At 44.4% G+C, this 23,533-nt stretch overlaps 1 protein-coding gene and 1 non-coding gene across 9 annotated transcripts in view; both read right to left on the reverse strand.

Moving 5' to 3' along the window:
- MED15 (mediator complex subunit 15) overlaps positions 1-9,599 on the reverse strand; it is a 73,884-nt gene extending 64,285 nt beyond the window's left edge. For 5 of the 8 annotated variants that reach the window (XM_064272387.1, XM_064272384.1, XM_064272382.1 and 2 more), the window contains exon 1: positions 9,428-9,598. In XM_064272387.1, the coding sequence (XP_064128457.1) occupies positions 9,428-9,495 (68 nt within the window). In that variant the 5' untranslated portion in view covers positions 9,496-9,598. Of the gene's footprint in view, positions 1-8,989; positions 9,362-9,427 lie in introns of those variants that run through there. The other 3 variants (XM_064272385.1, XM_064272383.1, XM_064272381.1) reach the window with 2 other exon arrangements.
- A 13,322-nt stretch (positions 9,600-22,921) lies between these two features.
- LOC111753156 (U6 spliceosomal RNA) lies at positions 22,922-23,028 on the reverse strand. Its single transcript, XR_002788019.1, has one exon. It is a non-coding gene; the product is annotated as a U6 spliceosomal RNA (small nuclear RNA).
- Positions 23,029-23,533: the final 505 nt, after the last annotated feature.

The raw sequence follows: 23,533 nt of genomic DNA on the forward strand, positions 1-23,533 counted from the left end.
AGTCATAGAAAAGAATGAAGTTCTGATACATGCTACACGCACAGTCACCAGATGCCCCAGCTGCTTTCCTTACATGCCCTCTCCCACCTAAATCACCCTTTCCACTCTGTCACTGGACCCAGTGGGTCTCAACTGTGGGAGTGCACTCAAAATCACCAAGTGTGCTTGTTAGAAATGCAGGCTCCTTTGCAACACCAAGTGTGGGCACGGATGTCTAGCAAGTGGAACTCTCCCACTTTGCTAGTGGGAGTATACATGGGTGCCACCGCTTAGGAAAACTGGCAGAATCTGCAAAGCTGAACTCCATGCCCCCTGGCCCAGCATCCCACTCCACTCCTGGGTGCCCACTCCAGAGACGAAGTACGTGTACCCCCCCTCCAGAAGACACTACCAAAACCACTGCTAGCAGCTGTATTCATAGAGCCAACTGGAACAAACCCAGGTGTCCACTGAGCATTGAACAGAACAGTAACGTGTGGCAGAGTCACACCATGGTGTAACACACAGTATACGTAACAACACCTGGCGCCCACAAGGGTGAACTTCACAGACACGAAGCTGAACGAAGGCACCAGGCACAAGGCTGCAGTGTGGGATTCCAATGATAGGGAGTTCAAAATTGTTAACCGTCTCTACATGTGCTGTGTCGTTTACCGTACTAGGTTTGTTATACTTCAGTATAAATATAAACACCCCATGGAGGAAACAGTGAGAAGGCCAGACCATCTTCCTCAATCATCCTCTCTGGAGAGAAGGACTGACAGACAGGAAGTTGCATTGGGAAGCAGGGAGAGCAGGACAGAGGGCACTGGGAACATGATGTCAGCCCTGTCTTTAACACTGCCTCCCCATCTACTGCTGCCCCAGGAGCACAAAGTTAGACCTGCAACCAGGCCACACCTCATCCTGTTCCCTTCCGGCACCCACTGCTCCAGCAGATTCCCAGGCAGAGAACTAGACAGGCTGAGGGGTCAAGGCCAATGCGGAATGAAGTTCTAAAGGATGAGGCCTCTCAGGAGCAGGACAGCAACCGGCTGCTGCCCATCAAGCCCGATGGTAACTCAGTAGATGAGAACCAGCATAAAGCTGATTCCCAGAAGGTGGAGATCAATCATATACCCGCTTTCCCACTTCGCCATCATTTCCAACACCAGCCACCAACGTGGCACATTCTCTCTGTCCCTAGCCACCTGGGACTAGATTAGACCTTACAAGTCAAGGGGACACTGTGCTTGGGTTTGTTAATTCACTAGAACTCACAGGAGATATTGTACGTACAGCTGCCAGTTTCACTATAGAAAAATGGTATAAATCAGGAGATCATCATAGGGATGAGATGCACCGGCGAGGTCTGGGAAAGTTCCCAATGTGGAGCTGCTGCTTCAGAGAGGACATCCTTGCTTTGCTGATCAGGAACCTCTCTGAGCCTTAGGGTTCCAGGCTTTTATCAGCCAGTCCTGCGTGGTTGGCTAAATCATGCCTCCTGAGCTAGCTGCTATTGGTCTGGCCAGCCCCCACCTGCCAGCACAAACCCTCAGGTGTGGTTTGGAAGTCCCAGACCAAGGCAGCCCAACTGACTCCAAGGGTTATTTCTCTAGAGCCAAGGACAAAGGCCGGCTTACTTGGGGTAAAAAGAGGTCCTTTACCCCACAATGCACATAGCCGTAAGTGGGCCAGTGTCAGCAAGCTGGGACCCCGGGGAGGGCATGTTGAGTGCTCTGGGTGCTCCTTGCAACTTCTCTGCACATGCAAAACATTCTCAATATGAAAAAGCTCAGAAAAAGAAGTGATTCAGCGTTTAAGAACCACCACCAGAGAAAGCCCTGCTAGGCTGTGAGCAGAGAAGCAACTGCCACTTTCTAGCATCCTATGTGTGCTTGTTAAGCACCTCATCTGTGCCAGAGAGCTGTGCTGGGAGCTAAACAAGACGCAGAGGTCTAAGGCCAGGTCCCACACTCAAGGAATTTATAATACTATTGGCGAGGCCATTACTTCTCAGTTAAAGATTAAAGGGTGGTTTGCTGTGGTGATTCAGCAAGCATTTATTTGCAACATGCAAAGTAACTATAAGCAACAGTGGCCTCTTCCTCTATGCCTCAGTTTTCTCATCTTAAAAATGGGCGTAATAACACACCCACTGACAGGCAAAGGTGATGAGTGAACACATGTCAACTCCCATGACAGGGCCTGGCACAAGCACACGCTCACACATTAGCACTGCTGTGCTGCAACTAGAAGCCCCAGATTCCGGAGCAGATGGCTGGGGTTCACATCCCCTCAGGTCACTGTCACTGCTGGTCTGCAGGGAGCAGGCCGTGGCTTAATACTTGGAAGTCAGTGGCTCAACAAACACTTCCTGGCTGCCCAGCAGGGGCAGGCACCACTGTGGGCACCGGGGACATGGCAGCAAGCAGACAAGACGAGCTCTGGTCTCAAGGAGCAGGCGTGCTAGCTTTAGGTTACACAGAAATCCCTGGCTCAGTGTGGCAATCACCAGGCTGAAGACGGCAGTGGGGCTCAGCAGCTTCCCGGCTGGAAACTGAGGGCACAAACAGCACCAGAAGAGCAGGGGATTCACAATTTACCACAGAAAACGCCCGGCCAGGAGCCTAGCACTATGTGAGCACTCCCTATCTCTCATCACCCACTCTCCTCGCCAATAACAAAGGAGAGGGGTCATGAGAATGAAACTGGTGAGGACTCACTGACCTCTGTCAGCCTGCGGGAGGGACCATGACACATGGGCAGCATGCAGACCTGCAGGTTTAAAGACACCTCCCTTTCAGATCCTTGGAAGTTCTGTGTTTTTGTTTCTTTGTGTTTGTTTTGTTCTATTTTGTTTCTGGCTAAAGGGCACTCTCCTTGCTCCTTCCAGACCAGGCTGAACTCTCTACCTCTTACTTCCCTACAGGGAATGAGTCTTAACCAGAAGAGGAACTGGCCAGTCCTCCACAGGTGACTTCCCTCCAAGCTCCCCACTGAGCTCCTCCTACGGGCAGGGGTGCCTTTCCCCACCTGGCCCCCCCCCCCGTCTTCCATTCAGTCCAATAAACCTGCTGCCGTTGAGTCGATTCCGACTCATAGTGACTATAGGACAGGATAAAACTGCCCCGTACAGTTTCCAAGGAGTGCCTGGTGGATTTGAACTGCCGACCTTTTGGTTAGCAGCTGTAGCTCTTAACCACTATGCCACCAGGGTTTCTACTCAATCCAACAGACATTTTATTTCATGCTCCTACGTGCAATATTTTGTACCGCGGAGCAGGAGGGATAAAAGCCTCAAGAATAAGGTGGCAGAAAAGTTAAAAAGAACTGCCAAGGAACAATCGACAAAGTGTTCCACTGATTAAAAATGTTACACGAACCTATTTTATGTCAGGCGCAGCGCTCATCAGTAATGACTCAGGCATGTTCCTGGGAGATGCAGACCAGTGGGCGTGCTCAACAGGGATAATCCAACAATCCCACAAGGAGACAGGCCCAGGGGCTCTCAGGGAGCCTTCTCCTGGGGTCTCTGTAGGAGAGTGGGGGCTCAATGACGGGCCAATCGGTACCTACCAACTGTCTCACTACTGACCCCCACCCCAGCTCCTTTAGGTCTGTCCCAAGGTCATTAATTCCCCACCCAGGCCTACAGGCATCATCCCCACCAGCCAGGGCTACAAGATCTCCTACTCCGTCAAGGAGCACAGGGAGGAGGCGTCAGGTGTGTGCAGTCTCCTCATTTCCCTCCCACCATCCCCCTGACACAGACCAAACTCCTGCCATTTCCTAGATGAGGGGTTAAGTGTCCTGCCGGTAGTCACTTAGCTAACACGTGGCGAAAGCAGAAGTTCCAGAGCTTTACACTACACATTAGCTCAGGCCACTGTGCCACGAGGGGGTCGCTCGCACAGACCCCCGGGGAAAACACTTCCTGTTGCATTCTTCACCAGGTGCTTCACATGTCAGGTACCCTGTTGCAAGGCCTGAGGTCTGACGAAGGAACTCAAAAGGGCTGAGGGAAGGCCTATCAGAGGGAGGACCTAGCTAGGCAGGGAAGGACCCTCTGACTGACTGATACATAAGCTGACAGCAAAACAAAAAGAGAAGGAGCTGGTTGTATAAATAGTAGGGGGAGTCTACTCATTTTTTAACACCTTAAATACTCGACCAAAAAAAAAAAAAATGTTTAAAAAGAGAGCAATCCAGACAGAGGGGCCAAGAGATACCCTCAAAATTGCTTGAAATGTTCAAGAAGCCGAGAGGCCAGAGAGGCTAGGCCAGGCTACGGAGAGGGCCTGGGAGGGTGGGCACTGGAGCTGCAGTCTGAGTGCTGATGGGCTGCAGCAGGGCAGCTGTGGACGCCCATCATGCCGGCTGCTGGAGCGGGGGAAGGCTGGGATGTGGAGGGGAGGCCACTACCCAGGACAGGTGGGAGGAGGGAGAGACAGTGCAGGACTAAGAGGCAGGACTAGAGTCCCACAAGGGCTAATCCTGGCTCTACTAACCAGCTCCATCACGAACGTGCTTCTTCTCAGTGGGGTGGCCTATGCTCCGAGCCACTGGCCTTTAGGCGCCTGATACACACTCAAGACCTGGGCGAAGAGAGTGAACTGTCAGGTGCCCCCCCACCAGGAGCACCCCAGTTCTTCTTTGCCACACTTCCTTTGTTTCCTCACTCAACTACAAATTCCACCCAAACCCACTGCCATCAAGTCAATTCTTTTCATTTTTATTGTGCTTTAAGTGAAAGTTTACAAATCAAGTCAGTCTCTCATACAAAAATTTATATATACCTTGCTATGTACTCCTAGTTGCTCTCCCCCTAATGAGACAGCACAGTCCTTCTCTCCACCCTGTATTCCCCATGTCCACTCATCCAGCTTCTGTCCCTCTCTGCCTTCTCATCTCCCCTCCAGACAGGAGCTGCCCACATAATCTCATGTGTCTACTTGAGCCAAGAAGCTCACTCCGTTGAGTCAATTATGACTCATAGCAACACTACACGACAGAATATAACTGCCCCTTATGGTTTCCAAGGCTGTAATCTTAAAAAAAAAAAAAGTTTTATTGTGCTTTAGGTGAAAGCTTACAGCTCAAGTTAGTTTCTCAATCCAGTCTGTATTCTTTTACGGAAGCAGCTTACCACATCTTTCTCCCTCAGAGTGGCTGGTGGGTGTGAACCGCTGACCTTTCGGTTAGCGGCCAAATGCTTAACTCCTCCTTAACTATAAACTAAAAAAAAAAAATAAACTACTCAGGTTCAAAACATTTCCCAAAATGGCTGACTTTAAGCAACAGCACAAACACCACAGGAAGTTAGAATCAAAGGTGTGTCAACTATCCTAAGGCAAATTCTCCTTCTAACCCTATGAACACAATAAATCAAGCCATCGAGAACTACAATTTTCTTTTAAAGTGAGATATGGAGAGGAAACAGATACATCTGAGAACTGAGAACACCAAAACCAAGCTAGGAAGACAACTTTTAAAACCATGTTAGGCGAAAGGAACCCGCCCCCAAATATCCATGCCCTAATCTCTGGAGGAATCCCTCGGTGGTGCAAACAGTTAATGCGCTCAGCTTCTAAGCGAAAGGTTGGAAGTTTGAGTCTACCCAGAGGTAGCTTGGAAGAAAGTCCTGGAGATCTACCGCCCCCAAATCAGCCATTAAAACCCCTATGGAGTCCCCCCACCCCAGCTTTGCACTCTCTAAATCCCACTGTCCTGAGTTAGCTGCTACAAATAAAAAATTTACTGTTAACATCTACCACGGTCTCTACCAGACTGAGTCCAGTACAACGAGATGGTGCCCAGCTACCACCACTGAGTGCCCCGACAGGGAGCACAACAGAGGGTCCCGGACAGAGCTAGAGAAAAATGTAGAACAAAATTCTAACTCACAAAAAAGGACCAGACTTGCTCGCCTGAGAGACAGTAGAAACCCAAGAGTATGGCCGCTGGACACCCTTTTAGCTCCATAATGAAGTCACTCTTGAGGTTCACCCTTCAGCCAAAGACTAGACTTAGACAAGCGCATAAAACAAAACGAGACTAAAGGGGCTCAAGAGCCCAGGGGCAAGGACTAGGAGGCCAGAAGGGATAGGAAGGCTGGTAATAGAAAATCTAAGGTCAAAAAGGGAGAGTGTTGACATGTTGTGGGGTTGTTAACCAACTCATAAAATATGTGTACTGTTTAATGAGAAACTACTTTGTTCTGTACACCTTCATCTAAAGTACAATAAAAAAAAAAATTAGTGTTAAATAAATGAAAAAAAAAATCCTATGAAGCACAGTTTTACTCTGACACACGTGGGGTCGCCATGAGTCAGAATCGACTCCACAGCAACTGGTTTTAGTCCTCGGAACCTCTGAATAGGCTACTTTATATGGCAAAAAAGACTGCAGATGTAACTAAGACTGCAGACTTTAACAGGGAGACTATCCTGGCTGTGCTAAGGAGGCCCAACCTGATCTGAGTCCTTAGACACAGAATTTTCTCTGGCTGGAGTTGGAGACATGCAGCAGCTCAGTCAGATTCTAAACCTGAGAGGAACTCTACCCGCCCTCCTGGAGGGGCCCCTAGAAAGCAGGAAAGAGAACGCAGGCAGCCTCTAGGAAGGAAATGACCCCCGGCTAGCAGCCAGCCAGGAAAGAGGATCTCAGTCCTACAACGGCGAGGAGCTGACCTTGGCCAACATCCTGAAGGAGCGTGGAAGCAGACCTTCCCCAGAGCCTCCACAAGGGAAAGCTGTGCGCCACACCTCGATGTGGGCCATTTAAAACCTTAAGCAGAGGACTCAGCTGAGCCTACCTGGAACTCTGACCTACAGAAACTATCAGATAAGAAATCTGTGTTGTTTTAAACCTGCAAGTTTATGGCAATTTGCTACAGCACCAATGTTGTCGTTGTCGTTGTTAGGTGCTGTCAACTTGGTTCCGACTCACAGCAACCCTATATACAACAGAACGACCTTGCAAAAAAACAGAAAGAGCCCAGTTTCCCTGGAAGCAAAACAAAGCTGAATTATGAATTATCTAGACAGCCTCAACATCCAGCAACTCTTCACCCTCCTAGCCCTCTGACCCTCCCCCACCCTCTCTTTGACGACAACTCCTCTTTCCTGTCTTTAAATTCTAGGCTTCCCCAAAGAGGAATCCTTGCCCCAGCTGCTTCTCTTGCAGAAGACAAAGTTTCACCCATAGACAACTTCCCAATCTACAAATGCTACTTTGAGTGTGGAGTCTCTGGGTGGTACAAAAAGGTTAAGCATGTGGCTGCTAACCAAAAGGTTGGTGGTTCAAGTCCACCCAGATGCACCTTGGAAGAAAGGTCTGGAGATCTACATCTGCAAAACCAGCCACTGAAAACCCTATAAAACACAGTTCTACTCTGACATTTACATGGGGGTGGAATGAGTTGGTGTCAACTCACTGAGAGCAGCAAAACACTGTTCACTGTTTCTGCAAGGCCTGCAGAACTGTCGGAGGCTGTTCCATGGCAATGCCCACATGGTCCATGCTCCTTCCACTGCACCAAGACGAGTCCCAGCCTTCAACCCACTTCCTTCCTTCCCCACTGATACACAGTCCCTGCCCCCCACCCCGCCCTCCACATCCAGTTAGTCATCAAGCACTGTTAAAGCCTCCCCTCTCTGGAATCTGTCTTCCTCTTTCAGTTTCTACCACTGTAGAACGCAGGCCTTTATCACCTGCTTAGGTCATTTCATAACCTTTTCATGTATCGCATTTTACACAACACACAATGATCTAGGATTGGGAATACACGGATGAAAAAGGACAGGTTCCCAGCCCTGAGTGCCCAAAACTCCTCACGATGGCCTCCTAACTGGGTTCTCTGAGTCATCTTCTCTCTGCCCTTGATCCGCCTCCAGGTACTTGGGGGGAACTTCCCAACTCTGGTATTTCACTCAGGACTTTGAACGAGTTCATTCCAGTTCAATCCCCTGATGAAATTTTCACTTCCACCCCAGATACACTGAATCAGAACCTACATTTTAATAAGATCTCCAGGTGATTCTTATGTATACATAAGAATTTCTGTATAAGAATCACCTGGGGACCTTGTTAACTCTTAAGTATACATAAAAAATCACTTGGGGGATCTTGTTAAAATGTAGATTCTGATTCAGTATATCTGGGTGGAAAGGCAAATTCTCAGCAGGGGGTTGACCAGGAATGAACCTCTTTGAAGCCCTGGTTCCACTACCACAAAGCAGGCTGTATGCCAAATACAGACTCAACTCCTTGGCAGGACTAACATGCCAGTGCCTGCTCACCCTCATTCCATTACCCTCTCCCAACTGCAGAACTCTAAGCCTGAAGGAAAGTCCTGCATACAGTGAATGACTGTCAGGCCTGTCAGTCTAGTGCTCACTTACTCATTATCCACTCCACAGGCTGCGTTGGGCCTAACCAAGCTACTTGCCCCAGCAGTGCCCCTAGTATTTTGGAGCAATATTAAAACCAAAAAGCCCCTTGCTGTCGAGTTGATTCCAACTCATAGCGACCCTACAGGACAGAGAAGAACTGCCCCATAGAGTTTCCAAGGAGCGCCTGTTGGATCTGAACTGCCGACCCTTTGGGTAGCAGCTGTAGCACTTAACCACGACGCCACCAGGGTTTCTGCAATGGTAAGAGCGCACAGTAATTGTCCCTTTACTGGCTGTGTGTTCCCTGAGGGCAGGGGCTGTGTCTCATGCAAATCTGAGGCTAGCACAACAGCTGGTAAGCTTGATAACAGACAGTCTCACAAATGTAAGGCGCAGACGGTGTGAGGGGCTGGATTTCACTGAGAGGCGCGGCCTGGGGACTCGCAGCCCCAGCATCAAGGAGTTGCAGCGGTAGAGACCGTGCGGAGGAGGCTCTAACCTAGCTCCTCACTCCGTCCTCCAGAACCGACAGAGGCTTCCTGCCACACCTCGTCACAGGGTCCCCACCGCCCACAGCCCAAACATCCACCCTCCCAACTGCATATTTCACTCACTCTTCTCCAATGCCTCTCTCTCTCCCTGATGCGCTTTTCTAGAAGAGGAGCCACGAAGCACTGAGACCTGTGAAACCCACTACGGGCTGCCTCCTTCCCTTTTCCTATTCACCGTGAAGAAAGCGGGGGAAGGCTGCATCCAAGGCACACCAGTGACGACAAATGAGCAAGCTCAGGACGATGACTCATAGCCGGGGCTCGCTGGTTTACAGAGTTCAGCCCCAGGAAACCCCAACAAGCAGACCATGTCGGCCAAGAGTGGAGGCGGGAGCCGGCGGTGGGCCGCGCGCTGGGACCCAGGCGAGTCCTGTGCGCCTTCGGTCTCCCGGTGCCCTCGTCTCCCGCAGGTCCGGCCCGGCCTCGCCCGCCGTGCCAGGGACACCTGAGGGGGAAAGGTCCCGGATCCCGCCTCTTCCCCCACCCCTCGCCCCTACTCACATTTGACTGACCAGCTTCTGCCGGAAGGCGGCGCTCCGCCAGTCGGTCTCCTGCCCCGAAACGTCCATGCTGGACCCTCGCTCCGCTCCGCTCCGCTCCGCTCCGCTCCGCTCTGCTCCCCCGCTGCTGCCGCCGCCTCAATCGCAGCGCCAGGCCTAAACCCGGAAGCCGTCGGGGGTACGGCGGCCGCTCCGGAAGTAGCAGGGGAATTGTGGGAAACGGAGTCGTGCCCGGAGGCTTGTGGGGAATGGAGTCCCCGACCTCTGGCTTCGCGCTGGGCCTCCTAGGCGATTCCCGGTTGCTGGAGTCTGGAGGTCCTCTCCCAGCTCGGCTGGTGGATACGCTTCGCTTAACCATATGACCCTCCCATTCAAAGCTTGCAATTCAATGTTTTTTCGTATACTCACATGTTCATGATGTGTGCAAGCATCACTTCTCTCTTGCACATTTTTAAGTTGACATCTAAAACTTTTCTCTGAAAATTGTTGGAAGGGTGCGATTGCTGGGACATCCTATATTGTGTATGGGCTTCAGATGCCTTTTGTTAGATCCTTAGCCTTGCAGATTCCGTTCATTGATTTGTGGAAAACACCAGCCTCATAACCTCATTGGCAAACCCAATCCTCACTATCAAACCCACCAGCAAATTCAGACTCCCCCAGGGCTTTTGAAAGAAAAGGGTGGACTTCACGTTCAACTTAAGTCAGCACATTAATAGGGTTCCGGAACAAGCCTCCGCCCTCTGCAGACTGATTGTATGGAAGGAGGATAGAGCAATAGACACATCGCCCAGTGTCGTCCAGTTGATTCCGACTCATAGCGACCCTATAGATAAAATTAAGTACTACTTCCTTCATTCTTTGGTCTGGAGCTCTTTTCCTTCCTTTGGGGCCCTGAGATGGTACCCAGGGCAGTGGTCTCTGCCTGGAGTCTGGATGGATGACTAGAGAAGGAGAGGTGGAGACGGGCACCAATCTCCTGGCCTCAGGGAGAGAGGGAGGCCACGGGAAGGCCGATTCTGAAACGGACCTGCACCATCCTGACACCTGAAGATGCCACGGTGGTCCCCAGTCTGAAAGCAGGGGATTTAGACCCTGAGGAGGAAATGATGGAGCAGTCCTGCATCCTACAAATCGCTATGGGGATGTCCACCCGAGGTGGGCCCAAGCTGGCCAAGTCTCCCAGCTGGTTCCTGCAGACTGTGGTGCTGTGACTAGCTAGAACTTTTGCAAGAACATCTATTGCTGTACTTAATTGCTACAACCATCTGTCACCCATACCCTTCTGTTTCCTCAGGTCAAGGATCCCAGGCCCTGAATTAAGGTTACACAGGAATTGGTTGCAGATCAAAAGTACAGGTTGTTTCATGATTTTTTATTTATTGTGGTAATATATAGAGAGAACATTTTACCATTTTAACTATTTTTGAAACCTTTTTTAATGTGTACAATTCTGTGACATTCATTATATTCACCATGTTGATTAACCATGAGAACTGTTTAAAATTTTTTCCATCACCATCAACAGAAACTAAGTGCCACCCTTAGGCCATGACTCTCCCTTTCCTGTCCCTCCTGCCACTGGTTACCATTAATAAACTTTGGTCTGTATGTATTTACCTGTTCTAGATATTTCATATATGTGGGATCATACAAGATTTGTCCTTTTGTGTCTGCCTTATTTCACTCAGCATAATGTTTTCAAGGTTCACCATGTGGTAGCATGAATCAGGACTTCATTTGTCTTTCTGGCTGAATAATATTCCATTGTTTATCCATTCATCTCTTAGTGGACATTGGGTTGACTCTACCTTTTGACTATTGTGAATAGTGTTGCAATGAACAGTGGTGTATAAATATCTGTTTAGGTCCCTGCTTTCAATTCTGTTAGGAATATACCTAAGAGTGGAATTGCTGCATCATATGGTAATTGTATGTTTAACTTTTTAAGGAAGTGCTAAAACTGTTTTCCACAGCAGCTGCACTATTTTACAATCCCACCAACAATGGATGAGAGTTCCGATTTTTCCATATCCCCAAAACACTTGTTGTTTTCCATTTTTCTAATCATAGTCATCCTACTGCGGATGAAGAGGTATCTCACTATGGTTTTGATTTGCATTCCCCTAATGACCCAGTGGCTCTGTGGGAGAAAGACCTGGTGATCTGCTCCTATAAAGATTATAGCCTAGAAACCCCTATGGGGCAATTCTACTCTGTCACGTTGGGCCACTATGAGTCGAAGTAGACTTGGCCATGCCAAACAACAATGACTAATGACATTGAGCATCTTTTCATGTGTTTGTTGGCCATTTGTATATCTTCCTTGGAAAAATATCTAGTCAAGTCCTCTGCCCGTTTTTGACTGAGTTGTCTATTTTATTTTGAGTTGTAGGAGTTCTTCATATATTATTGATATTAAACCCTTATCAGATATATGGTTTGCAAATATTTTCTCCCATTCTGTAAATTGACTCTTCACTTTGTTGATAATGTCCTTTGATGCACGAGAATTTTTAATTTTCATGAAGTTCAATTTATCTATTTTGTCTTAAGCTGTCTGTATTTTTCATGTCACATCTAAGAATCCATTACCACTATGTTTTGTTCTAAGAGTTTCATGGTTTTAATTCTTATATTTAGGTAGTTAAATCATGTTGAGTTAGTTTTCATATATGCTGTGAGTTATGGATCCAACGTCATTCTTTTGCATATGGAAATTTAGTTGTCCTAGGACCATGTACTAAAGAGATTATTCTTGTCCCCATTGGTTATGCCTAGCACTCCTGTAAAAAAAAATTCATTGCAAAAATTAATTGACCACAAGGTAATTATGAGCCCAAGAGACAGAAAGGGCCACATGAACTAGAAACTTACATCATCCTGTGACCAGAAGAACTAGATGGTCCCCAGCCACAACCAGTGACTGCCCTGACAGAGAGCACAACAGAGAACCCCTGAGGGAGCAGGAGGACAGTGGGATGCAGACTCCAAATTCTCATAAAAAGACCAGACTTAATGGTCTGACTGAGACTAGAAGAATCCCGGCGGTCATGGTCCCCAAACCTTCTGTTGGCACAGGACAGGAACCATTTCCAAAGACAACTGATCAGACATGGATTGGTCTGGACATTGGGTTGGAGAGAGATGCTGATGAGGAGTGAGCGATTTGTATCAGGTGGACACTTGAGACTATGTTGGCGTCTCCTGTCTAGAGGGGAGATAGGAGGGTAGAGGGGGTTAGAAACTGGCAAAACAGTCATGAAAGGAGAGACTGGAAGGAGGGAGCGGGCTGACTCATCAGGGGGAGAGTAAGTGGGAGTATGTACTAAGGTGTATATAAATTTATATGTGAGAGACTGACTTGATTTGTAAACTTTCACTTAAAGCACAATAAAAATTAAAAAAAAAATTAATTGACTGAAGATGTATGGGTTTATTTCTGGACTCTAAATTCTATCCCTTTGGTCTATATGTCTATCCTTAACCTGTACCAGTCTATTTTGATTACCATTGTTTTTTTTTTTTAATAATATTTTATTTTGTTTTTGGTGAAAGTTCACACAGCAAATTAGGTTTCCATTTGACAAATTCTATACATATTGTTCAGAGACATTGGTTACATTTTTCACATTGTGTCAACATTCTCATTATTTCTATTCTGATTGTTCTGTTTCCATTAATCAGCTTCCCTGTCCTCTCTTATCTTCTCATCTTTGCTTTAATGTAAATATTGACTGTTTGGTCTCACACAGGTGGTTTTTTAAAGGAGCACAGTACTCATGGATGATACCATACATTTTATGAGCCAATCTGTTACTTAGCTGAAAGGTGATCTCTGGGAGTGGTTTCAGTTCAAAGTTTAAAGGGTATCTCAGGGCAATAGTCCCAGGGATTCCTCTAGTCTTTACCAGTTCAGTAAGTCTGGCCTTCTTTAAGAATTTGAGTTTTGTTCTATATTTTTCTCCCATTTTGGAAAGGACCAGAGATTGTGTTACCTGTCAGAACAGGTGGTAGCGGTAACTGGACTTCATCTAGTTCTTCTGGTCTCAGGATAGATGAGACCGTGGTTTGTGTAGGTTATTAGTCTTGTAGACTAATTTCTTCTTTGAAGCTTCGGTTTCCTTATTTCTCTTTTGCTCCAGATATGTAAAGACCAAAGGTTGTATCTTAGATGGCCACTCATAAACTTTTGAGACCTCAGACACTAACCAAACTAGGATGTAGAACATAAACTTTATGGACTATATTGTGTTAATTGACTCAGTTGTCCCACAAGACTATGATCCTAAGCCTTCAAACCCAGTAAATCAATCCTGGGAGGTGTTTGGTTAAGTCCAGGAAGTATCTGTGACTGTGCCCCTTATGTGCATTATTATATATAAGAATACATATGCAGCACACACCAACATGTATATACACATGTTGTTGTTGTTAGGTACCATCGAGTCAGTTCCGACTCATAGCGACCCTATGCACAACAGAACGAAACACTGCTCTGTCCTGTGCCATCCTTATAATCCTTGTTATGCTTGAGCTCATTTTTGCACCCACTGTGTCAATCCACCTCGTTGAGGGTCTTCCTCTTTTCTGCTGACCCTGTACTTTGCCAAGCATGATGTCATTCTCCAGGGACTGATCCCTCCTGACAACATGTCCAAAGTATGTAAGACCCAGTCTCGCCATCCTTGCTTCTAAGGAGCATTCTGGTTGTACTTCTTCTAAGACAGATTTCTTCATTCTTTTGGCACTCCATGGTATAGTCAATATTCTTTGCCAACACCACAATTGAAAGGCGTCAACTCTTCTTCGGTCTTCCTCATTCATTGTCCAGCTTTCACATGCATATGATGTGATTGAAAATACTATGGCTTGGATCAGGCGCACCTTAGTCTTCAAGGTGACATCTTTGCTCTTCAACACTTTGAAGAGGTCCTTTGCAGCAGATTTGCCCAATGCAATGCGTCTTCTGATTTCTTGACTGCTGCTTCCATGGCTGTTGATTGTGGATCCAAGGAAAATGAAATCCTTGACAACTTCAATCTTTTCTCCGTTTATCATGATGTTGCTCACTGGTCCAGTTGTGAGGATTTTTGTTTTCTTTATGTTGAGGTGTAATCCATACTGAAGGCTGTGGTCTTTGATCTTCATTAGTAAGTGCTTCAAGTCCTTTTCACTTTCAGCAAGCAAGGTTGTGTCATGTGCATAACACAGGCTGTTAATGAGTCTTCCTCCAATCCTGATGACCCGTCCTTCTTCATATAGTCCAGCTTCTCAGATTATTTGCTAAGCATACAGATTAAATAGGTATGGTGAAAGAATACAACCTTGACACACACCTTTCCTGACTTTAAACCAATCAGTATCCGCTTGTTCTGTCCCAACAACTGCCTCTTGATCTATGTAAAGTTTCCTCATGAGCACAATTAAGTGTTCTGGAATTCCCATTCTGCACAATATTATCCATAATTTGTTATGATCCACACAGTCAAATGCCTTTGCATAGTCAATAAAACACAGGTAAACATCCTTCTGGTATTCTCAGCTTTCAGCCAGGATCCATCTGACATCAGCAATGATATTCCTGGTTCCAAGTCCTCTCCTGAAACCAGCTGAATTTCTGGCAGTTCCCTGTCGATATACTGCTGCAGCCGTTTTTGAATGATCTTCAGCAAAATTTTCCTTGCATGTGATATTAACGATATTGTTCTAGAATTTCCACATTCGGTTGGATCACCTTTCTTGGGAATAGGCATAAATATGGATCTCTTCCAGTCAGTTGACCAGGAAGCTCTCTTCCATATTTCTTGGCATAGACGAGTGAGCACCTCCAGCACTGCATGTTTGTTGAAACATCTCAATTGATATTCCATCAATTCCTGGAGCCTTGTTTTTCACCAATGCCTTCAGAGCAGCTTGGACTTCTTCCTTCAGTACCATCGGTTCCCGATCATATGCCACCTCTTGAAATGGTTGAATATCGACTAATTCTTTTTGGTATAATGACTCTGTGTATTCCTTCCATCTTCTTTTGATTCTTCCTGCATCGTTTAATATTTTCCCCATGGAATCCTTCACTATTGCAACTCGAGGGTTGAATCTTTTCTTCAGTTCTTTCAGCTTGTGAAACACTGAGCATGTTCTTCCCTCTTGGTTTTCCATCTCCAGGTCTTTGCACGTGTCACTATAATACTTTACTTTGTCTTCTCAAGCTGCCCTTTGAAATCTTCTGTTCAGTTCTTTTACTTCATCAATTCCTCCTTTTGCTTTAGCTGCTTGACGCTCAACAGCAAGTTTCAGAGTCTCCTCTGACATCCATCTTGGTCTTTTCTTTCTTTTCTGTGACCTCTTGCTTCCTTCATGTATGATGTCCTTGATGTCATTCCACAACTTGTCTGGTCTTCGGTCACTAGTGTTCAATGCGTCAAATCTATTCCTGAGTTGGTCTCTAAATTCAGGTGGGATATACTCAAGGTCATATTTTGGCTCTCGTGGACTTGCTCTGATTTTCTTCAGTTTCAGCTTGAACTTGTATATGAGCAATTGATGGTCTTTTCCATAGTCGGCTCCTGGCCTTGTTCTTACTGATGATATTGAGCTTTTCCACTGTCTCTTTCCACAGATGTAGTCAATTTGATTTCTGTGGGTTCCATCTGGTGAGGTCCATGTGTATAGTCGCCGTTTATGTTGGTGAAAGAAGGTATTTGCAATGAAGAAGTCGTTGGTCTTGCAAAATGCTATCATTTGATCTCCGGCATTGTTTCTATCACCAAGGCCATATTTTCCAACTACTGAGCCTTCTTCTTTGTTTCCAACTTTCGCATTCCTATCACCAGTAATTATCAATGCATCTTCATCAATTTCAGACTGTAGCAGCTGATAAAAATCTTCTATTTCTTCATCTTTGGCCCTAGTAGTTGGTGCATAAATTTGAATAATAGTCGTATTAACTGGTCTGCCTTGTAGGCATATGGACATTATCCTATCACTGACAGCATTGGACTTCAGGATAAATCTTGAAACGTTCTTTCTGACGATGAATGCAACACCATTCCTCTTCGAGTTGTCATTCCTAGCATAGTAGACTATATGATTGTCTGATTCAAAATGGCCAATACCAGTCCATTTCAGCTCACTAATGCCTAGGATATCGATGTTTATGCGTTCCATTTCATTTTTGATGATTTCCAATTTTCCTAGATTCATACTTCATACATTCCAGGTTCCAATTATAAATGGATATTTGCAGCTGTTTCTTCTCATTTTGAGTCGTGCCACATCAGCAAATGAAGGTCCTGAAAGCTTTACCCCATCCATGTCATTAAGGTCGACTCTACTTTGAGGAAGCATCTCTTCCCCAGTCATCTTTTGAGTACCTTCCAACCAGGGGAGCTCATCTTCCAGCACCATATCGGATAATGTTCCACTGCTATTCATAAGGTTTTCACTGGCTAATGTTTTTCAGCAGTAGACTGCCAGGTCCTTCTTCCTAGTCCGTCTTAGTCTAGAAGCTCAGCTGAAACCTGTCCTCCTTGGGTGACCCTGCTGGTATCTGAATACGGGTGGCATAGCTTCCAGCATCACAGCAACACACAAGCCCCTACAGCACGACAAACTGACAGACACGTATACATATGCCTACACATATACCTTCCCATACACGTATTTGTCTACTTACCTACCTATGTAAGCACTCACATATTTTTGGTTGTTATCACTGTTATTGCAGACTGACTACTGTAGCTTTATAGTATGTTTTCAAATCGGGAAGTATAATTCCTTCTACTTTGTTGTTCTTCTAAGATGGCTTTGACAAGGCACCCTTGCAATTTGATATAAATTGGAAGATGGGCTTTTCCTTTTCTGCAAAGAAGGTTGTTGGAATTTTGACAGGAATTGCGTTGAATCTGTAGATCACTTTGGGTAGTACTGGCATTTTAACAATAGTGAGTCTTCTAAACCGTGAACACAGAATATCCTTCCATTCATTTAGGTCTTCTTTATTTTCTTTCAGTAATGTTTTATAGTATTCAGTATACAAGTCTTTCACCTCCCTAGTTAGGTGAAGGCTAAATTTATTTCTAGGCATTTTATTCTTTTAGATGCTTTTGGAAATGGAATTGCATTTTAAAATTTCCTCTCAGCTTGCTCATTTCTGCTGTATAGAAACTCAACAGATTTTCGTGTGTTTACCTTGTACTATGCCACTCTCCTGAATTCATTTAATAACTCTCGTAGATTTCTAGTGGATTCTTTGAAATTTTCTATACACAAGGTTGTTTCATCTGTGAAAAGGGATAGTTTACTTCTTCCTTCCCAGTTTGGATACTTTTTATTTCTTTTTCTCGTCCAGTTGGTCTGGCTATGACTTCCAGTACAATATTGAGTAGCAGTGGTGAAATTAGGTATCCTTGTCTTTTTTTGGTCTTGTTCCTCTGCTTATGGAGAAGTTCTCAGTCTTTCTCCACTGAGTATGATGTTAGCTGTGGCATTTTCATAACTATCCTTTATCACATTAAGGAATTTCCCTTCAATTCCTCATTTGTTGAGTGTTTTTATGATGAAAGGCTGTTGGGTGTTATCAAATGCCTTTTTTGAGTCCATTGAGATGATAATGTGTTCTCTTCATTTGTTCTGTTAATATGGCGGATTATATTGATTGATTTTCTAATGTTGAACAATCTTTGCATTTCTGGGACAAATTTCACATGATCATGTATAATCCTTTAACATGGTGTTGAATTCTGTTTGTTAGCGTTTTGTCGAGGATTTTGCTTCATAATTTTTTTTGTTATCTGAAAATTTTTATTTGTTATTAATATTTTATTTTTGATGAAAATATACATAGCAAAACCCACTCCCATTCAACAGTTTCTAGGCATAATGATCATTGACATTGATTACATTCTTCACATTTTGTCAACATTTTTGGTATTTCTGTTCTAGTTGTTTCACTCCATTTGTTTTAAACTCTCTGCCCTCCAACCCTCTCGTCTATGCTTTAAAATAGCTGTTGTTCATTTGGTCTTATATAATTTTTTTAAAAGAATGCAATGTTCAAGGGTGACAATCTTTACTTTTTGAGCTAGACTGCTACTTAGTTTAAAGGTGACTTTAAGGGGTAGTTTTGACTCTAGATTTGAAGAGAAACTCAGGGCACTAGTCCCTGGGACACCTCTAGCCTCAATAGGTTCAGTAAGTCTAGATTCTTTAAGAACTTGAAGATCTGTTTCACATTTTTCTTCCTTTCTATCAGGATAAATCTATTGATCAGAACATTTGGTAGTAGTCATATTACAGTAAAGCACAGATTTGAGCCGCCTGCCGCAGAATCCAATAGTTAAACAGGGATGAGGTGAGCAGCAGGAGGGCCTTTATTGTATACCTGTATACAAGAGACAAAGGGGAATGGTCCTCCAAAATCTGTTTGTCTGCTGGAGCCCGACCAGAGGGTTTTATAGGGATGGGTTTTGGGTCTAAAGAACTCAAGGAATTTGTTAGTTGCCCCTTGAGGTGGGCATGATGACTGCATTCCAGACGTATTGACCTGCAAGTATTCTCAAAGATCTTCCGATGCCATCCTGGTTCCAGTCACAAGATTGCCCTTTTGTTTAGTCTTTCTCTCTTCTAGATTTATCACTTGTTGTTCTACCTCCGGAAGTGGAACAGAGGTTAATTTCAAACTTTATAGGATCATGGAAAAGACAAGTGTGGGGTGGCGGGGGGGAGGAGAAGGAAACAGCAAAATCACAAAATCACTGGGGTATGCAAAAGTTAACTATTCAAGCTAGGTAAAAACAACACCATAATGACCAGGATGTTAGCCATATATGCCCTATACACCCTCTTTCCCATGCTGCCCCTTTCTGGGTGCCATCTAGTTCTTCTGGTCTCAAGGTAGAGAAGGCCGTAGTTCATGGAGACAATTAGTCCTGTAGTTTAGTTCCTTCTCTGATTTTTAGGTTTTCTTCTCTCTGTTTTGTTCTAGATGTATAAACCAAAAAACCAAACCCATTGCCATTGGGTTGATTTCTACTCATAGTGACACTACAGGACAGAGTAGAACTGCCCCATATGATTTCCAAGGCTGTAAATCTTTACAGAAATAGAATGCCACATCTTTCTCTCAGGGAGCAACTGGTGAGTTCAAACTATCAATCTTTTGGTTAGCAGCCAAGTGCTTAACCACTGTACCACCAGGGCTCCTTCTAGACAGAAAGAGACCTAGAATTGTATCTTAGATGGCCTCTCATAAGCTTTCAAGACCTCACATACCACTCACCATACTGGGAGGTAGAACATAAACTTTAAGAACTGTATTATGTTAATTGACTGGACAGTCCCATAAGACCATGACCCTAAGCCTTCAAACCAAGAAAATTAATCCCATATGATGACTGGTTATGTCTAATTTGTATCAGCATCTGTAGCCCCCTTTTATGGTTGTTGTTATTGTTGCAAAATTATATATGACTTAGTATTTGTCAATTCATCCTTTTTCCTTAGTACAGCTTATTGACATGAAGCTCCATGACTTTGTAATTATTATTCAAGTAATACCTTTAGTCACAAAATTATATAAAAATGTGTTGTTGGGCGCTACCAAGTTAGTTCTGACTCATAGTGACCCTATGCACAACAGAATGAAACACTGCCCAGTCCTGGGCCATCCTCACACTGATTGCTATGTTTGAGCCCATTGTTGCAGCCACTGTATGAATCGATCTCATTGAGGGTCTTCCTCGTTTTCATAGACCCTCTACTTTACCAAGCATGATGTCCTTCTCCAAGGACCAGTCCCTGTTGATAACATGACCAAAGTACATGAGACCAGCTCTCACTATCCTTGCTTCTAAGGAGCATTCTGGTTGTACTTCTTCCAAGACAGATTTGTTCATTCTTTTTGCAGTCCATGGTATACTCAATATTCTTTGCCAACACTAAAATTCAAATGCATCAATTCTTATTTGGTCTTCCTTATTCATTGTAGAAAAATACAGAAAATTACAAATCAAGTAAGCTTATTATTCATAAAAAGCACCAATAACATTTTAGTGTACTGTGATCGTGTAAAAAATCTATAAAAAATTATAAAACATTTTTAATGTGTATTCGCAAATACATTAATTTTTAAAGTGACCGTAGACTTCTGATTGGACCAAGATGTGGTAGTCCGTATACATCTTATCTCTCTTGGGACAGAGCTTGCACTTAAGACTCTGAAAAGTATACAATAACAGGCAGATAGGGACTCAAGTTGGTTTTTGTATAATAACTCTAACGGAATGATTATGGTGGTTTTTGATCTCCTTTGCTCCCAGTTTACCCAAGGGCAGGTGTTGTCGTGGAGCTATGCAGAAGGCACCAAAAGTAAAAATTCTGAGATAAAATCTTTATTTTTAGCCAGACTATGGGGACATGGGGCCCCTGAATGTCAAAGAGTGAGGGGGATAACTCCAGTTTTATTGTTGTTTCTCAGACTTACCCCATTGACAGCCCATTATGAAGCTGTACTGCAGCCACAGTGGTGGTACAGGCACCTGAGAAATGACCTGTCTCTGTGGGCAAAAGAATAGGTAGAGAGATGCCTGTTGTCTGAAGAATGTAGGAGAAACTCCCATATTTTTTATTTCTTTTCACTTCCTGCATTGCTGGAAGGTTAACCTAGTCTCTTGGAGCTGCACAACTGCAGAGTGGGGCAAAACCCTGAGAGAAACATGTAAAGGTCCCTAAGAATGGGGGTTGAATCTGTTGCCTGATTAGGGTACATGCCCTGGGGCAGTCAAGCTAATGAAATGCACTCCAAGTCAGAAAGAGAAAAAGTTTATTTAGGAGGTGGCACCAACAGCAGGTCCCACAGCAACGCAGGTTGTCTTTATGGAGTCCCGAAAGGCAATTTTACATCAGAGGTTACGTATGACTGTTACAAGGGTTAGAAGTGTCTTCTTGGCATGTAGCCCACAGATGACCAGATGACTTACATATTACAAGATAACTACAAGAGACTCCTTATCATGCTAAAGTGATACATGCTGGACATCTCCTTATCAGGCCAAATATTTACACACTGGACTTCTGGGTTCTAATCTTTACATGGTGGGTCGTAAGTCACAGGTAGCCAGACAGAACAAAACAAAGTCCTTAACAAAAGTCTGTGGAAAGGAGAAGGCAGGCAGAAAAAAACTTGTAGTTTAATCATGTCATTAGTTATGTCAAGCTCTCATTCACCCATTTTGAAAAGGAGAAAACATGTTGTAGAGTATTGGGGTCACAAATCCTGAAGAAAGGCTAGAAGGGGATCACTTAAATCTTTGTATGGCCTGTGTCTTAGTTATCTAGGGCTACTATAACAGAAATACCAAAAGTGGGTGGCTTTAACCAAGAGAAATTTATCTCACAGTTTAGGAGGCTAGAAGTCCAAATTTAGAGTGCGAGCTCTAGGGGAAGGCTTTCTCTTTGCCAGTTCTGGGGGAAGGTCCTTGTCATCAATCTTCCCCTGATTTAGGAGCTTCTCAGCGCAGGAACCTCGGGTCCAAAGGGCGTGCTCTGCTCCTGGTGCTTCTTTCTTGGTGGTATAAAGTCCCCATGTCTCTCTGCTTTCTTGGTGGTATGAAGTCCCCATGTCTCTCTGCTCGCTTCTCTATTTTATATCTCAAAAGGGATTGATTTAAGGCACAACCTAATCTTGTAGATTAAGTCCTGCCTCATTAACACAACTGCCACTAATCTCATCTCATTAACATCATAGAGGCAGGATTTACAACACATAGGAAAGTCATATCAGATGACAAAACAGTGATCACACAATACAGGGAATCATGGACTAGCCACATTGACACAATTTTTGGGGGGGACACAATTCAATCCATAACAACCGGTTAAAGAAGAGATACTGAGGAGCAGAAAAACCAATGTGGAATATACCTGAGAACAAATAAACAGGAACAAAGGGGACATGGTGGAAACACAGTGACCTTAAAATCATGCAAACACCTTTCATAAGAAGATATTTGTTAACCATAAAGTAGCTCAGAGTTTATGCAGAGAATTTAACTTTAGGTAATTTCCCTTGCTTCCTGAGAGATAACTCTAAAACTTTAGAATTTTCTGAGTAGTTGAGGTGCCTCTGTTATTTTAAAACCTCCAGCCTACATCTGAAGATTTATGCAAATAAATGGAGATCCAGTCCAGCCACAGAGACCACCTACTAACCTGATGTCAGTGCTCTCAGAAGGGGTGGGGAATAATTCAATCAATCACATTAAGATTAGCCAGTGGTTAGTTTTCTACTCTATTTCCTCCTTAAACTAGCCTATGCGGAATCCTCCTATTTTTTCTTCTGAACTGAATAGTCTCCCCATATGCATACAAATTAACTGCTAAAATAAATCACGTATGCTTTAATTTCTTCCTGCTTTGATTATTTCTTTTTATTGTACTTTAGATGAAGGTTTACAGAACAAATTAATTTCTCATTAAACAATTAATACACATAAACAGTATGGAATGCTTCACGAAATTGTGTGTCATTCTTGCACATGGGACATGCTACTCTTCTCTGTATCATTCCAATTTTAATATATGTGCTGCTGAATCAAACACAGCACTTTGATTATTTTTGACAGACCTAATATAATCCTAGCTCACCCTGAACTACACATGCACCGAATAGACCCCAAAAAAGAACAAAGGCTTTGAGTGCTTAAATACAATACAGAGCACCACTCAACTCCCTGATTAACCACTGAGTGTGTGTGCACCATGTGGATGCAAACAGCGTAGCAATGCCCTGAAAACCGCACTGAGACTGAAACAACTGCTGGCAGAGGCGAGGAAAAAAACATGCGGTTTGACCTTAACTGTGTTGATTGCTTACTAAATTAACGAAACAAAAAGAGAAAAATCAACGTTCTCCAAAGGATTCTAATAGTCTCTCACAGCATAATAAGCAAAATGTACAGGATATCATCTGAAATCACACAAAGAACTAGGAAAATCTGACTAATTATCAAGGGAAAGGACCATCAACAGATTTAGCCCTGAAATGATTCATATGAAGGAATTATCACTCAAAGAAGCTATTATAACCGGGCTCAGTGTAGTAAAG

This window comes from Loxodonta africana, chromosome 19 (genome assembly GCF_030014295.1).
Source record: "Loxodonta africana isolate mLoxAfr1 chromosome 19, mLoxAfr1.hap2, whole genome shotgun sequence".
Taxonomy (NCBI): Eukaryota; Metazoa; Chordata; class Mammalia; order Proboscidea; family Elephantidae; genus Loxodonta; species Loxodonta africana.